The sequence below is a fragment of the Uloborus diversus genome, chromosome 10, assembly GCF_026930045.1.
Source record: "Uloborus diversus isolate 005 chromosome 10, Udiv.v.3.1, whole genome shotgun sequence".
Classification (NCBI taxonomy): Eukaryota; Metazoa; Arthropoda; class Arachnida; order Araneae; family Uloboridae; genus Uloborus; species Uloborus diversus.
In genome coordinates, this window is record NC_072740.1 from 80067081 (window position 1) to 80085239 (window position 18159).

General features: G+C 32.4%; 2 protein-coding genes across 2 annotated transcripts in view; one reads left to right on the forward strand and one right to left on the reverse strand.

Annotated features, from left to right (window-relative positions):
• The window catches only part of LOC129231067 (putative glycerol kinase 5), a 59926-nt gene extending 50447 nt beyond the window's left edge, over window positions 1-9479 (reverse strand). Inside the window, exons 1-2 of the mRNA XM_054865315.1 lie at window positions 9215-9479; window positions 867-960 (exon numbers count right to left, since the gene is read on the reverse strand). Coding sequence (XP_054721290.1) covers window positions 867-960; window positions 9215-9322 — 202 coding nt within the window. The 5' untranslated portion in view covers window positions 9323-9479. The remainder of the gene's footprint in view (window positions 1-866; window positions 961-9214) is intronic.
• Window positions 9480-9932: 453 nt separating this feature from the next.
• LOC129231068 (ras GTPase-activating-like protein IQGAP2) lies at window positions 9933-13982 on the forward strand. Its single transcript, XM_054865316.1, has 2 exons — window positions 9933-10575; window positions 11530-13982. The coding sequence occupies exons 1-2, from the start codon at window positions 9933-9935 to the stop codon at window positions 13980-13982; spliced, it is 3096 nt and encodes a 1031-aa protein (XP_054721291.1).
• Window positions 13983-18159: the final 4177 nt, after the last annotated feature.

An 18159-nucleotide genomic window follows, 5' to 3' on the forward strand; every position in this document is an offset into this window, starting at 1 on the left:
GTTTTCAAGTGTTTATTAATTTTTATTTCTTTACAGTATGAAAACTTTTTCGGCATGGACTTTGGTTTTGCTCCAAGAAAATAAGTGAAAAAAATTGAAGAGCAAACCTTTATTTTAAAAAAATCATTTCTGAGGATTCTTTAGATTTTTTGGGGGGGGAGGAGGGGGGTACTTGCTTGAGTGTCCCAACTTGCTACAAATGTTCATGCTTTTGAACTATATACTTCTCTAACCTTTCAGAAGAATATTAATGGTGAATACAATGCTGTTTTCCTTATCAAATATAAATAATTGCTATGTAACTATGCGAAAACTTAATAAAATTAGGGGGCGCGATACCAAAGTGGGGGGAGTGATGGGGGAAGACGGTGGTCACATTTTGATTCAAGGGCTCATTTTACATGAGAATCAACAAAAGTGGTTTCAGAAGCATTTTGAAGGGTTTTTTTTTTTCATGTGCAGTGCAATGGGGACCCGGGTACCTGGTTATTGAATATAGGTATAAAAATTTTAAAGGCTAAAAAACTCCCCTCAATTTTTTTTTCTTTCTGAAAACACGATTACAACTTTCTTTAGTTCAAATTCATGTAAATAACAAGGATTAAAAGCAATTTTATTAGGACCTAGTTAGAAAGGGTAAAAATTATGATAAAAGTCGCAAAAAGATACCCGGGTACCCGGTCATTGACACTAGGGTTAAATATCTTATGGTTGTAATTTTAAGATAAACGATTATGAAAATTTTAAAATCTTAATGCAACTCAGAAAACCTTTAAAATAATGAACAAAAGATTTATGTAAAATGAGAATGTTACATTTTCCATTTATAATAACGTATGATAAGTTTGTGAGCAAAAACAACTTACAACTCAGGCATGTTTTTACAACATTTTTAAAGGCATTCCACAAGGCTGATGGTTCGATTTCTTGTTTGTTGTCTTCAAGATTCAAAATTGGAATCTACAACAAGATGTTCAATTACTAAATGTATAAAAGTACTTAACATAAAGCACATTATTTGAAAAAGGAAAACTATAGCCCATATTACCCAACACTTTTTAAGGGTAGAAACATTTCAAAATTTAAAAAAAATAATAATAATAAAGCCAAACACACCGATATAATTTGATTTACTTTAATAAAGTTAACTGAAAATAATATAAAAAAGCAATTTAATAGTTTTGCACCATATAATACTTAAAATTAGCCCCCTAGTCATCTTGGTACTCGGCTCGTGCAAGTGGTGTACACCACCTTCCGAGGGGCATTTCGTGATATTCGCCACTTTTTTGCCGCTACCTGATGCACAGCATCGACGTCGCCTGACCCGCCTGCAGCAGATTTGTGCAGCACCTCATTTCCTGGAAGTACCACAGGGGTACTTTTGGGACTTCGCCCTGTACTTGCCCACTGCAATAGCTTTAGCCAGAGAAAGAATTTAAATTGACCTTTCTGAGACATAAATGACATTATTTTAAAGGAAAAGAAGAAAAAAGCTTTACTTTAGCAAACCATTTGAATTATTATTTTCCCCTGCTCATCAAAAAAAAAAAAAAACCTCACTTCACTACGCACTAGAAAAACATCTGTTTTTTCTGCAAGACCTTTCTGTCTGTGAATCACTTCCGCCTTAATGGAGAAAAGTGAAACTGTCTAAAGGAGAAGCTATCTGAAAGTGATTCCGAAAGACCAACCAGGAGGAGAATAGTTAGGTTTTTAATTAATATCTCCGCTAATGAAAGTCACACAATTATAACACCTAGCTAAACATGCAGTCAGGAAAATTATGAATCTATCTATAAGTGGTAAAAAGCTCAGTGTTCTCACCAGTTTTCAACTACTGTTGTTGTTATTTAAAAGATTGTATGAAATTATTAACATATAAATTGTAAATAAAAGAACCTTTATTTGCAATGTGATAGTTACAGAAATATGAGAAGTGAGTCAATAATAAAATTCCAGATTTAAAAATCTCAATCTGCATTTTTCTTACTCAAAGAAAAAAGAAGCTTGCATTTTGAGATAGAATGGGGGTTATATGCATTTTGAAGAAGAGTGGTAAAGGGGACAAGTGGATTTCTTGTGACTTATGTCAGATGTTCTGCTTGTTTAAGTGGAAGTATGAGTCTGAGAAGGATTTTATTTACACCAAGTATGTTGAACTCTCAGAAATCAGAATTAGGATGATTATTTTGGAGGCTGAGTTAGCATTAGGCTGTAGGATTGTAGAAGGGATAAACACTCCAGAGGGAAGGGGGAAGTTAGTAAAAAGGAGGTGGGCATTAGCTGTGTGTTAGATAGTGGGAATATTCCAGAGGTAAAGGGGGAAGTTATTGCTGAGGAAACAGACTGGGAAACAAAGAGCATAATTTTGGGAGATTCAATGGTGTGTGAGGTGGGAAACTCAATAGACAGTTAGATGTAAGGTGGCTAGATGTTGTTTGTCAGGGGTTTGGGTGAGAGATGTGAATATGGTTGCTGAAAAGAAGAGGGTATTTAATAAAGAAGATGTAGTTACTTTGTGGGTGGGAATTAATGATGTGGGCCATAGTAACAACGATGAGTTTACAAAAGAATGGGATTCCCTGTTGGACAAAGCAACAAACAGTTCGACAAATGTCCAAGTCGTTGGTTTGCTTCCCAGATATGGAATGCATAGGAGTTGGTTAAACCAACGGGCTAGGTGTATGAACCTGGTACTCAAGGAAATTTGGGTAAAGCGTAGTATCAGGTTTATTGATGTGTGGAGTAAATGTAAACGCGATTGGATTGCTAGGGATGGCCTGCATCTGAGTTCTACAGCAGGGCTCTCCAACCTACGGCCCGCAGGCCGGATCCGAACCTTGAACAGATTTTGTCCGGCTCGCGGGAAGCCTACAAACTTCTTTTTTTTTTTTCCAGAACAGAGACTCTTGTTGGAAATATAATTGAGACATTATTTTAAATTGTCAATAATTATTTAAAATCTTTTTACCATTTATTTTAATCGTTTTTGAATCAGTTTTTACTGTTGACTACGAGTGCAGCACCCATCTCTCTTTTTGCTCTTTCCAAGACCTCATTTCTTAGCGCCACCTTCTCCTGGAATTGGGCATTTCCTGGAGATTAATGTGACTGGGGACAAAAGTTCTATAAAAATACGTGAAACCATTTCTAACCTTTTAGGCTTGATTTTAAACACCTGAAAGGTGTTACTACAGATGGTGGAAAAAATATGTGGAGTCCCAAAATCAGAGTAGTTGGAAACATTTCCAATTTTATAAAAATAGTTGGAGGTGTTCAACCCACGTTTTTTTTTTACTACATTACAAACCTTGTGTGGGAAACACTTGAAAGTAGCTGTCAAAACAGTTAACTTCACCAGATCAAGTTCCCTCAAACACCGTCAATTCAAAAATCCTCTTGCTGAAATTGACAGCGTTTACCCAGATGTTCCGTACCATTGTGAAGTTAGCTGGTTGAGCAAAGACAATTATTGCTCGCGGAGAAAAGGTTCAGGAACGTTTTCTGGAGAATGACCCATAAGTAATAATATGAAAGAGGCCTCGGTAGCGCATCCAGTCCGTGCGTCATTATAGCAATCCCGAGGTGGTGAGTTCAATTCCTGCCCGTTGCCCTGGCTGTAACATCCTTCTCTGTGCTATTAATTCTGTCCTACACTATGTGCCTGTATCATGCTATCTGTCATATTGGACGCGTTTTCATAAACGGGTCCTGTGTGACAAAGTACACGAACTAAAAACAAATATTCTATTAAACCATAACAGGAAGACAATTGGATATATTGCAGCTGCTTGGGCATTCTCTTGGGCATGCCTGATAATTATAAACATTTTAAGTTTGCTTTGTTTTGTTTTTTATTTGAATGTTATTTTTGAATTGTTATCACATGGTTGCTCTTGCAATAATTTTCAGTATCTTTGAAATAGTATCACAACTATCCCTATAATAATAGCTATCATTCATTTTGATTTCCGTTATTCATTTTCTTTATCATTTTCAAATCAAAACCTATATTCTTCTCTGCTAACTGACCAAAATTTCTTACTTTTTAAAAAGCGAAAAAAAAAAGGTTGATATTTAAATCATGTAATTTATGAAAAATGCATGATATTCTATGGTAGGTATTTGTATGAATAGGATATACAATGGAAATAACTATCTCAGGCAAATACATTTTTTAGGTATTTACCAGGGTATCTATATATATAAAAATGGATGTATGTTTGTGGGTATGTGTGTATGTTCCTTATACAAATCCACAGTTTTCGTCGAATTTCTTCCAAATTTGGCATAAAGGTAAATTGTTGCTCAGGAATTCATATAGGCGGGTTTTTGGAATTTTAAAAAGACCCAAAGAGGTCTAATTTCATATTTTGAGTCATAAAATTGCTCTTTTCTGCACGAACGAATTTTTGTATAGTTATGAATTTAGTCTAAATGAAAAGCCCATAAAAAACTGCCCTAGATGAAGTTTCTTCAAAGATTAACTTTAATCGTTAAATTTGTGGACCTTGGTTCAAAGCAAATGAAAACGGTTATCAACATATAACCACCAGGAGCTATTTGAAATGCAATCAACACAAAACGTATCCTGAACGACGGCTGTCAATGCTGTTTAGCGATGAGCGTTAAAGCATAGTTGGCGAGAAAGCCGTAGATATAAGAAACGATGCTGTCCATCGCTTCTTGAACTGCGACCTACGAAGCCAAGGGATCCATTGATGCTACTCATGGTTCTACTTAATTTGAATGCTACCGTTAAATTATAATTTTTAAACATTGTTTAATTATAAAAGTCACAACAGTAAGGTTGCGTGTAATTTTTGATCGCAAACATGAGTAAGGTAATAATATTGCATTCAATATTGACATACAATCTTTGACTGTTTCAGCATCAGACTACTTTTATTAAAACCACATCTATTTCATCCTTGCAACAGAAATTTGATTTAATGTTCTATGATCCTTATGAAACCAATTTGCAATATATAAATTTTCTTTATACTATTCTTTGATTTACGTCGAATCTTTAAGTAATTCGGTTCAACTATAACCGATAACCTAATTCGGTTTAATAGAAGTCGCCCCAGGCTGTCCGAGAGCAGCGGTAAAGGTACTAATAAAGCAAATAAATTGCAAAATAATCACAGTAATGCACAATAGCGCATTCGGAATTTATCTTTCAAAGGAGAGGGATGTGGTCAAGGCTTTCCTTACATGTATCTATATATATATATAAATAGATGTATGTTTGTGGGTTTGTGTGTGTGTATGTTCCTTATACAAATCTACAGTTTTAGTCGGATTTCTTCCAAATTTGGCACAGAGTTAAATTGTTGCTCAGGAATTCATATAGACAGGGTTTTGAAATTTAAGGAAGATCCAAAGAGGTTCAAGTTCATATTTTTAATCATAAAATTGCTCTTTTCTGCACGAACGATTTCGTATAGTTATGAATTTGGTCTGAATGAAAAGCCTGCAAAAAATGAACGAAATGAAGTTCCTTTAAAGTTTAACTGTAGTCGTTAAATTTGTGAACCTTGGTTCAAAGCAAATGAAAATGGTTAGCAACATATAACCACCAGGAGATATTTTAAATGCAATCAACACAAAAAGTATCCTCAACAATGGCCAGAAATGTTGATTAGCGACAACCGTAGAGCATGTTTGGCAAGAAAGCCGAACGAAAAAGAAATGCTGTCTTTCAGTAGTTCTTAAATCGCAATCACCGTCGGTTCTTCTTCAACTTGCTTGCAGGTTTCGCTAATAAGATTTCAAGTAATAATACCGTAACAATAAACGAAATTTTGATCCGTATTTTCTACATAAATAGCACAGAAAATACCTAAATGAGATAGGTCCTTTCATCCATAAGCTCATTATTTTTTGCATTGAAAAAGGCGTTCCCTGTAACGTCGAAACACGTGTCTGCTGTAATTGGGAAATTTATGCTTTTTCTAATGTTGTTTGTCTTACTTTACCACTTAGTTATTCAACTGTCATTGAAAAAATGCTGTAAGATTAAAATGGTTACGTATCAGTGTAATAGAAGCAACTCTGTTCGCAGTGGAGGAATAAAGTGAAACAATTTGTATCTCACGTATAACCACTAATCGCAGTACATTATTCTTTAAACTTCAAGAAATTAAAATCTCCAGTGAGACTTAAGTTCTGTAACACGATCAATAAGTCAGAAGGGCAGGCGATTAAGTACTTTAAATGCATGTGAAATTTACCTATTTCTCATATAGATAGCTTTATGTTGCATGATTAAGGTTGGTTCACTCAAAAATGTATTTCATTTTGCTGCTGGAAGGAGGACTAAGAATTGTATTTAGGAGCAACATTTGAGTTAAATTGATGAATTAGAAAATTTTGAATAATTTAACTTTTTAGTATTTGGATTACGTTTCTAAATGTGGAAATACATTTCCTCCGTTTTGAAGCTGTAGATAAGGAGAACAGAATGTGCAACAAGCTTTTGTAAAACATAAACAAAAGAATTGTCTATTATACAGTTGCAAGTAGAAACAAGATGGTGTTTTTTCTTTCTTTTAATTTCATGACCTGCAAATAATTTTTAAAAAAATGACGCGGATAGTGACCAAAAATGTGTACGCCTATTTCTTTTTCTATAATGCAGTTCAATTGACAGGTTTTACATAGTTCGTTCCATAAGTTCGCGCCCACGTACTTCATTTTTAATGCTTTATGTAACTTAAAATAAGAACTGTAACTATATCTACGACAACTATTATTCATTGGAATCATTCCTACCCCTCATCATGACTGCCGCTGTAAATTAAAATTTCGATATTCTCAAAGGAATACTTTAGAGCAGCAAACTTAAATAAGTGCTCTTACTACCTGCATCAGTTTGAGTTATCATGTACAACATTTACGGCAAAAGTGTGAGGTTTTAAAAATTGGAAATAAAATTTTAATCAAGACAAATTTTGAATCGTTGCAAGACACCAATATTAATGTCTAACTGTCATTTTCTCCTACGAAAATAGAAATTTGACATAAATATAAGAAAATAAAATGTAGTTGACGTACGTCTTTTTATGCAACTTACACTTATCTAATTTTACTACATGGCATGCTACTAAATCTACACGGAAAGGACAAACAGACACATTTTGTGAAATTATTTATACTAAGTGATAGTTTTCTACGGAATGTGCTTGCATACCTGAACACTTACAAAAACTTATAAACTGAGTCTACCTAAAACTTGAAAGTAAAAACACCACCAGAAAATCCGTGAAACGGAACGTTAACGACTATTAACAACAATGACCGGATTCCTTATTTTCTGTACAGTGGACTAACTGTTTAGCTTTTGGGCTATTGAGAATGATTTTTATATCTGAAAATATTGTAACGGTGTCATATTTTGCATATATTTGTAACTGATAAAAGCCATTGAATTTTACTCACGACTCTTTCTAGGAAGACATTCCATGATTTTTTTTCCAGAATAAAATTGTATGTGAAGAGTACTACAGCATGCTTTAATGTCTTGAGGTATACAAAACCTTCAAACACAGCACAACGGTTTTCGTATTCGAAGCACCACGTAAAAGGTTGTCCCACAAGATATGCAAGACAATCATTTGTCTCTGCATTAAGACAATGGATGTACCGCTCGTCTGTTTCAACCGCAGACAACGTGCCAGTGGACACGACAGAACCAAAGAACATCGTTGACATAACCCCGATAACATGCCTCATGCTTTTTCGTTTTTACTTGATGCTATTTTTTCTGCAAATGCTCAACTTTCTGTGCTATTTACAGTCTTTTGAAAATTTGAGCCTAGAGTGGTGTGAATGCAGGTTTTTACTGTCATTTAGATAGAATTCCTCTATTTAATTTTCTAAAAGATATGTTGCATTGAGAAGCACCCGGGCAATGCCGGGTAGTAAGCTAGTATACCTATAAAAATAAATACCTGGGTATTTTACACCCCTATACTGAAAACTTGTTACAACAAATACCAATAAAACAAAATATGTTTCAACAAAATAAACTTTCAATCCCAATTCCAATTGCTTGAATAAGTATTGCAAAGTAAAATTTTCTGTTACTATGATCAAAAATTGTGATCCCATGATGTCGTTGTAACGGGATTTCACTGTAAAAAATTTATTTAGAAAATTAAAAGTTTGACCTTATTACAGACCTGCCAACTTTCTGGATTTAGTCCAGCAATGCCGGGTTTTTGCCGTAGCTTCCAGATTACCGGATTATTGGGATTTTTTTCCCGAATTCCACTAATTTTCCGTCAGAAATTAAAAAAGAGTGGACGGGTTTGGATTTTCTTCCGTAATGGACTGCGACCTATCTTTATCTACCGCAAGTCAGCAATTGGTTTGTCCTTCGCACGGTCGCTATTCAACATGAAGCCATAGATTGCTCTGTGGCAGCGCTTAACACATTGTTCCCAGTTGGCGACTCCAAATCTTTCCCCTCAGCAGGATGGTTTGAGAAATTTGTGGCCCCTATAGCGAGGGTGAGATTCTATGTTCAAAGAGCTGTTTGGCATTGTGCCAAGTAATGTGTTTGCACTCTTACATTAGCTACCACAGAGACAATGGATTTTCAGAATTTTGTTAGATATGGGTATCAGCCGGTGCAATATGCGTTTGATTGAATTTCTTGGATGTGTATGCTTATGCTGTAAGTTGTTTTTTATTTGATTACAATAAGAATTCGTTTTTTCCATAGTATTCAATGCAATTTTGTTGTTCTATAAGTTGATTGGATTTTTTTTGTACTCAAAGTTAGATATTACTGTGATTTTGATATGTTGCACGGCGAAAAAATAGTTGCAGAATTTTTCATTTTTCTAGGTCGGCAGGTCTGTTATTATTAAAAAATAACTATTGCAAAAGATAATAATTTTGGAATAAATGTGAAGAATATGTTGTTACTTGACAGCTAAATAATATACCTTGTTTTACTTATGAAAAAATAAGCTTTTATTAATTTTAGAAATTCCAGTCTGTCTGCTATCATGCCATTTGACTACTTGGTCTCCAATACGTCTTCATAGTACACATCAAGTAATTCAAAATCAGGCATAAAGACAAACATTACTTCAATATAGTTGCATAATTAGAAATAACCCAAAAAAGTAGAGCAAGTTTCTAAGAAGAAAAAAACGAGCAGTACATTCAATGAATATTACAAAGAGAAAATATTTACCTTTTCACAAGTGCTACCTAAGACAGAAGCGTTACTATCGTAGGCAAAGCATTTAATATTAGTCGTCCCAACGTCAACTCCGATGACAACTTTTCGTTTTTTCCCCATAACATAAGGTAATTCATATGTTTCAATACAAAATAAGATCTATCATGTAAAAAACATCACAGGTTTCTGTTTGAAATAAAGTTTTCTACAATTGATGCAAAGCAACTTCTGATAAATCACTTGATAAAAGAAATGTATACAGGTAATGTGAATGATTTGTGAAGTGTTTACGTTTACAGATTATCAATTTTATGTTTCCCCCTCAAGGCATTGGTTAGTTCAATGGATGCTTTTTAAAAGTTCCTCCGCCTCATTTCACGAGCTACTCGAAGCTTTTAACAACTTTTCGCAATTTTTAAATTATCTTGAAGGGAGTAAATTATTTGAACTTTCTTGTACATGGGAATGTGAAGGTTTTTTTTTTGTGTGTGGAGAAGTCTAACAAAACACGAATAGTGAAAATAAAATTTCACGGAAACTCTTTCCTTCTTTTTCGTTCTCTTTGAAATCGAATGAATAACAACTAAACTTCAATGACGTTACACAGACATTTGACAGAATTTCTGGAACCGCGAAAAGCGAATCGCACGTTTTTTCGTTTTAAACCTGGTTTTAAATTAATGTACGTTCGGCAGTGTACATTCGTACAAGATTTAATAACGCGAGAAATATGCCTTGGAGCGAAGAACATACGATAGATGAAATACGGCTGAAAAAGTCAGCTTATCAATATTTATGTCATTTAGAAGAAGCAAGATTATGGATTCAGGATTGCTTGAAACAAGAAGTAAAGCCTGTGAAAGAGTTTGAAGTACGGCTACGAAATGGGGTTGTTTTAGCTAAGCTAGGAAATCATATTGCTCCCCATATTGTACCGTTGAAAAAAATATATGATGTTGATGAGGAAATATATGGACGTTCGGGTCTTCAATACCATCACATTGACAACATCAATCTCTGGATAGCAGCTATGAGCGCTGTAGGACTGCCAGAGCTATTTTATCCTAATGCATTTGATGTATATGGAAAAAAGAATATGCCTAAAGCTGTGTACTGTATACATGCACTTAGTTTGCATTTGTACAGATTTGGTGAAGGGATTAAAATTTTAGACTTATGGGGGAAAATAAAATTTTCTGATGAAGAGATCGATTCAGTTAGTCTGGAATTTACAAATTCTAGAATTCAACTTCCTTCTTTTAAAAAAATTCGATGTATCTTAAATAGCACAGTAAGCCATACAAATGTTAATCTTAATGCTGCAGTAATCGCTATTAACATAGCAATCAGCCAAGAAAATTCAGAGAGCTTATGTTCTGCCTTATTAAATCCAAATGCAGCTTTGAAAAATGTTGTAGTAGAAAATGGGCATGCATATTTAACTCATTTATCCAAGTTAAAATTTAAAAAATCGGCAGAATTGAAAAATGCGACCAATTTTAAATATTCTAAAATTTCTGTAGATTTTTTAACTTTAAATGTTATTCAATGTTGCATAGATATTGTTAACTTGCAAGAAATATTTAAATTGTTAAATTCAACACTTTTGTCTAAAGATATAGAGTTGTTTATGAGTACATTGAATCATCCTTTTTTGGATTTAACTGGCATTGTTTCGAGCTATGCAGACACATATTTTCAGGAATATGCTAAATGTCCTGCTGAGTGCAACTCGGAAATTATTTCTCAATATGATTTACAAGCTATTATAACAAATGTTAACAGCAACAAAAAATTGATCCATGAAACAGAATTTTTATCTAAATTAGATTTGGTTTTGGATGGTGAAAATTATTTAGATTGTTTCACTATACTGAAAGCAAACATATGTAATGAAAGGGTGCATGAATTTGGAGCGGAGTTTTATCACACATATTTAGCGAAGCTTAAAAAAGAAAGGGGTAAATTAAATGTCACTGATATCCAGTGTATGTTGCACAAATTAACTGCAATTTTAGACAATGTTGCAACACTTATTGATTTCCAGGCATATATTCGAGGGTTCTTAATCAGGAAGAATGTTATAAAAGGGATAAAAGAATTCAAGATAAGAAATGCTGAAACTGCAGCACTCAAAATACAATCTTTTCTGAAAATGTCACTAATACGACGCAAATATCTTCAGCAAAGAGCCATATTCATTGATTTCCAGGCACATGTGCGTGGTTTCTTAATTAGGAAAAATGTCTCAAGAGAAATTACCGAACTGAAATCAAAAAACGAAGAAAATGCAGCACGTAAAATACAATCTTTTCTGAAAATGTCAGTAATACGGCGCAATTATCTTGAGCGAAGAGCCAGAAATTTAAAAATATTGAGATCAGTGAAACTGATTCAGCGTTGCTGGCGTGCTTTCAAGGTAAAGCAAAATTTGAAACTTTTAACTCATTCTTCCAGCCCTTCTTTATCGCTAATTCGGAACATTATATGTATGCTAGAAATAAGTAATGATGATTATTCTGAAGAATTAAGATTGCATAACCTACAAAGTGAGGTCATTCATATCATTCGTTACAACCAAGATCTTTTAAAGGAACTCGATGAAATGGACCTAAAAATTGGACTTTTAATTAAAAATTATATCACACTAGAAGAACTTGTATCTCAAAAAAAGTCAAAGGAAAAAAACAAATTAAAAGAGAGTTCAGATAAAAATCTTAACAACTTTTCTAGAATGCATCAAGTTTTTATTGAAAAATTCGAGAATTTATTATATTTGTTGCAAACAGATCCAAATTATTTAGCAAAGCTCATTATTGCCTTGCCAATTAATGAAGCAAATTCTTTTGTGGAATCTGTCGTCTTTGCAATTTATAATTATGGGTCTACACCACGAGAAGAATTTTTTCTCTTAAAATTGTTACATAAAGCACTTGAAGAAGAAATTATCTTCAAAGTTGATAAATTGAGTGACATGATAAAAGATGATCGTTTTGTTGTAAAGATCGTACTGTCTTTATATCGTAAAATTTATCAGCCAGAAAATTTGAAAACTTTGTTTCAACCTCTGCTTCACTTAATTTTGAAAGATAATTTTCTATTATATAGTCTAAATCCTATAGATATATATAGAGTATGGCAGAATGAAATAGAAATAGAATCTGGAAAAAAATCTGAACTTCCATACGATGTTACCGTTGAGGAAGCCCTTTGCCATGCAGAAGTAAATCATCGTTTTAACACATTGCTTGACAGGTTAGTGACATATGCAGTTAAAGTTTGTAATGCTATTATAAATAGTCAAAATATTCTTCCATATGGTATCATGTATATGGCAAAAATATTAAAGGAAGTTTTAATGAAAAAATTTCCCTATGCTTCCAAAAAAGAACTCTATCAAATAGTTGGGAATTTCGTGTATTATCGCTTTATCAATCCGATAATAATTGCACCCGATGCTTTTGAAATATTAAATAGTTTACCTGATGATAATATAAGTCACAAGGATAGGATGAAGCTCTCGCTCATTGCAAAATTTTTACAATTTGCTGCTGTAGGAAAAGAATATTCTGAAGATCATTTAGTTTGTCTTAATCCATATCTTAGAGATTGTCATGAAAATTTGCTCTCATTTTTTGAAGAGGTATGCAATATTTGTAATTTAGAAGATCACTTTAATATATGTCCCTTTTCCGAAGCACTCATGACTACTCCCAAGGTATATTTGAATCCACGAGAACTAATTTCTTTGTACAAATTATTGACTAAAAATGAGTATATCTTAGCGCCCGATTCTTCCGACATTTTACACGAAGTTTTGGAAGAATTTGATGTTGAATTGCTTAATGATATTTTGGAAAAGACAGATGAAAATATTTTATCTACCGAATTGTGTCTTTCATTAAAATGTAACAACAAATTTGAAGATGATACGAATGATGAGGAAAAAATATATCTACAAACTAAATTTATGCTCATTACTTTAATGCAGGTTTTTCCTTCTCAAGAGTGCATTTTAGAATTCTTAAACTTGGAAATGTCAAGTGAAATGGCAAAAAAATTTGAAGGTTTCTCTTTCACAAAACAGATCAATTCTATGGGTTACAATGCAACTGATTCTGAAAAGTTCCAAAACTGGAAGACACTATCTTCTTTTCAAAAAGCTTTACAGTATAATTTAAACATATTGGAACTTAATGGCTATGTCTCGATAAAAAACAACTATCAAGATATATTAAATGATATAGCTGAAGACATAGTGAACCGTTGGAAATACAGAATTAGTCGTAAAAATGAAATAGAAAAATTATTAGAAATACTAAAGAAACTGAAATCAAAACAGTTATGTTATTTTGAAAAGCTTGATTATTATAATAAATACATTGCTGTATGTTTGGAAAAGTTCAAACTTGGAGAAAAACTTATACACAGAAAATTTCCGTGGAAACGAACATCAGATGGTAACTTAAAAAATAAGGTTTTGATATATTCTGGCTCTAAATTACATGAGAAAGGTATATTGCTAGAAATTCAGGGTTTAACTAAATGTCAATTGAAAAATATTTTCTTTGAAATCAGCTCTTCAGAGGATCCTGGAATTTTTAATGTTAAAGTGAAATTTATGGGTAAATATTTGGAAACTGTTATTGTTGACATACAAGATTTATTATCTTATAAATATAAAGGTATAGCTGTCATCAAGCTAAATGAATGTGTAAGAATCAATAATAATTTCCTTCTTCATTTATTGAATGTAAAATTTTATAATGGAAAAAAGTGAATGTTAATTCTTTTAATAGTTTATATTTGAATATTTTGTTTTTTAATTTATATTAATATTTCAAGAAAGTATATATATTTTTAAATTTTATTCAATAAAAATTTTGTGATAATGTTTTTTATAACTCAAACAACTAACGCTCATATTTAGATGCCTTTAAAAGGTATACTTGGTTTACTTATAGCACATATGAAACACATTCCACCTTATGCAGTGGTAAAAGTGGGGCCCCCAAAGTAAAATACTTGACATTGTTCTGCAAAGTAAAATCATTTGACCAGAATTGTTCTGCAAGTGCTTCCATCATTGTATGCACAAGCAACCAACGCGACCTTTTCTACAAATCGGGAGCCCTAAATCAAAATCGTTTCATACAGGGTTTTTTTTTTTTTTTTTTTTTTTTCAGTTTTTAAAACTTTACTGATTGAGATTCTCCAGAAATATTTTACATGCTTTTTAAAATGCATAGTAAGATACAAAATTATATAAAAATCCAAACATTGGTGCCAAACCACTTTTTTTTTTGGTTAATTTTACATGGCATGAAGGAACAATTAAAATAATTTTAATAAATAAATTACTAAAACAATAATTAAAATAAGTCGAATTAGGGTAGCATATAATAAAATACTTCAAAACTTTCTAAATTATTGCAATATTTTCAGGATGCAAAAGGATTGAAATCTCAAAAAAGGCATACAATTTTCTGCGATGGACGTGTTTCAATGTTGGCATGTTTCCAAAACATACCTTTGTGGAGGAAAGTGCAGTGGATCAAGATCAATTGGGAAAAATAAGGAGAAGGGAAACCAAAAACGCTAGAAAAATCAGAATCTTTTCAGATTTAGAGTATGAAATATTTGCAGAAACTGCCGATTTTCTACAAATATTTTCCAACTCGACAGAATATTGCACAAATTCTGCACATTCCTTTAAGTTCAAAGTAAATCTAAAGTTCCTGCAGATATATATGACTTATCGAATTCAACTCTTTTGCGAGCTTTCCTCAGAATTATAATTTCCGAGAATTTTACATTTTCTTTTAATTTAAAGAAATCTGCAGAATTTGTGCAAAATTCTGTGTTGAGTTGGAAGATGTTAGCAGAAAATTTGCTGAAACTGCAGATTTTCTGCAGAGATTTTGCAATTATGTAGAATTTGTGCAGAAAATTTGTCTGAGTTCTCCTCTTTCATTTGAACAGAATTGTTCTGCAGCTCAGGCATCTGTTCTGCGACGTACGTCGCAAATTTAGTAGTATTCTGCTTTGGGGAGTGGAGGGATGGCCAAGCTCTCTGTGGGTGGGAGCCATATCCTCTCCCCAAGATTTTTTTAATTTGAAAAAGTAAGTCATTTAACATTGTTTCATTTTAATTTAACAATGATATTAACTAGTTTTTAAAGAAGTAATTTATATTTTCTTATGCAAACATCATACAAGGGTTTAACACTTGTTACTATTTAAACGGCAATTAGTACTTGATAGTAACAGAAGAAAAAATTGACGACCAGCAACAGGCTCTGGGCCCAGCTAGTCTAGTCCTTGTCAGTTTATTAGTCCTCAATGAAGAGTAATAGCCCTCTTACAGCTATCTACCACCTTGCTCATTCGTCTCTTCCGGTAAACTGATCCAAGTGCCTACAAGTAGTAATTTTTTCTAATTTCCAGGTTAGCCTGAGTCAACATTACGAATTTACCTGCCTATTTAAATTTTAATGGAAATATTGTATATTAATTAATAGCAATTCTAATCCTTCAAAATCATTTTTATGCTATCTGAAAGAATTAAATCTTAAAAGGTAAATTTTGTTTTCTTTTTTTTTAATTTAAAAAAATGATGGAATATAGTATATCTATAGTAGAAGACCGTTATATAACGCACACCTTGGGACCAGAGCTTTTGCGTTATATAGGTTATTTCACAAATTTTGAAACAAATTTTCAGAATATATATATATATTTATTAGTACTTCAAAATGAGTTCTATCTGCAATGAGTATTAAAATACTAATTATACAACTAATCATTCACAAATAAATATGCTTTATAATTAAAAGAAAGTGAATTATCCTGCACTTCTGCCAGCTTCATAGTTTGCTTAACTTCTGCATTTTCAAGAGCCATCTGATATGTTTTCTTTACTGTGAATATTGATTTTCGTTTAAAAGCTTTGAATCAAGCTGGAAAGATGAAAAACTGTTTCAAAATTTAATTTTCCTAACAATTTTTATGTTAGCAAGGCAAAACAAAGGGATTGTTTAAACTAAAAAACCAATTGTTTACTTCTGAAAAGTTGTGCGGTTTATAGAGAATTGCGTTATATAGATCGGCGTTATAAAAATATTCTACTGTATCTGAGATTTTTTAGCCAAGTAGATTTTAGTGGTATTCAGAAGTTAGTGAACAGATTTTAGTTGAAATTGAGAGAGAGAGATAGCATAGTATTTTTTTGAAAAGTGGAGAGATACTTCACCCTGCATCTATCCAAACTGCACCTAAGTTAGATATTTATGTTTGTTTTCAAAATTTTATATTCCCAAGTAGTTTTCCTTTGCGGATCCATTAACAGCCTAAGTCATGGGTAGAAAATTTTTTTGAAATTAAGTACTGTCCGATAAAATGGTGTATTTTAGTTGTATGATCTTTCGACTAAATTTAGTTAATAATTATGAGATTTCATAAGGGCACAATATTATGGCCACTTCAGGAAATAGACAATCTAAGGAAAATAACTGCTATATAAGTTTCCTATGGCAATTAATTGCCTATGTAAAATATGTCTTGTTATTTTCACATTACCTCACACCTTTAGCTAACAGATTCAAAAAGGAAATGTAAATAAGTTTATAATTAGTGGAACATTTCTTCTTTAGTAAATTCTTATATTTCTACTGTATATGAAATAATAGTCTATGGGAAACCTATCACTTAACTTAATGCTTGTATTGAACAACATGAAACCACATTCTTTGAATGTGTATTGAAGGGAAAGGAGTGATTTTTTCAGCAGAATTTTTTATTTCCAAAGGTTTTGAAAATTATATGTGAAAATTTTCCGAAATAAATCTTCACAGCACTTAAAAGTTTTATAGAATCGGATAGTTTGATCATTAATTATGTTGACAAATGAATAGCTTAAAAATTTTGTGATTTATAGAGATTTCTTTTCAAAAATTTCCAGGGTACATTATCCTACAGAAATGTATACTTGCATTATATTTATGAAATCCAAGAGGTGGGGAGAGGGCAATTGACACATTGATCACCTAGATTATCTGGGACCTTTCACACTTCAAAAAAAGAAAAATCTCTTATGAAACCTGAATGTAGATAAATGTCCAGTAAGCAAAATATCTTGCCTCCGTATTACATAAAAGTTAATATATCAGGAAAAATCATCTTGCCTCAATGCTGCCGCAGTAGTGTTGTGTTACTCCTTTTATGCTGTCAGCGTACTGCCACAATATTGACTATTAAGGTGTATGCAGCATAATATCAGGAAAATAAGCTGCTTTTGTAATGCTGCATACATATTGTCATGACAGGAAAATGTCAGAATGTTAAATTGATAGCATGAAATCATGCTCTAGGCAAGATGATCTTGCTTTTATAATCTTACATACATATTGTCATGACAGGAAAACAAGATATCTTGTCATGACAGTATGAAATCAGTACGTAGGCAAGGTGTTTTATTTATTTATTTGTATTATTTTCACTTCAAACTCAAGAATTAAATTTCATTCTTTAATTATTTCTGCTGTTCTTCAAGACTGATGAATTTTCTAGCCTAAGAATGTTTTCTTAAAGCTGACATCTGATCGGAAATTCATACAAAGATATTTTATTAGTAGTACTTACAATTTTATTGAAAAAATGAAAATTTCTTTGTTTTGTGGAATACTTGACTTATTTTTAAATTCATGCTTCTAGGTAATTTTATTATAAAGACATAAAATGCCTAACTAGGAAGTTTGTATCGCACATTAAAGAGTAAAAATAGTAATAAATAAAATAGTCCATTTCCGAGTGGCTGTCAGCATTGAAAATATTGCCTGGAAAAAACATGAATTTATCTTTAAGATTGAAATGATAATACGAAATTCTGGGCTGCATGTCCTTTGTTTTAAAGTCTAGGGACGAAAAGCCTTTTTTTCAGACATTTCTGTTATTATTTG

What these genes read in the sequence shown, in the direction of transcription:
- LOC129231068 (XM_054865316.1), top strand. Translation starts at nt 9,933, where the DNA reads ATGCCTTGGAGCGAAGAACATACGATAGATGAAATACGGCTGAAAAAG. An exon ending in AGAAAATTCAGAGAGCTTAT is followed by an intron (nt 10,576 to 11,529) that starts GTTCTGCCTTAT and finishes TGAAAATGTCAG; the next exon opens with TAATACGGCGCAATTATCTT.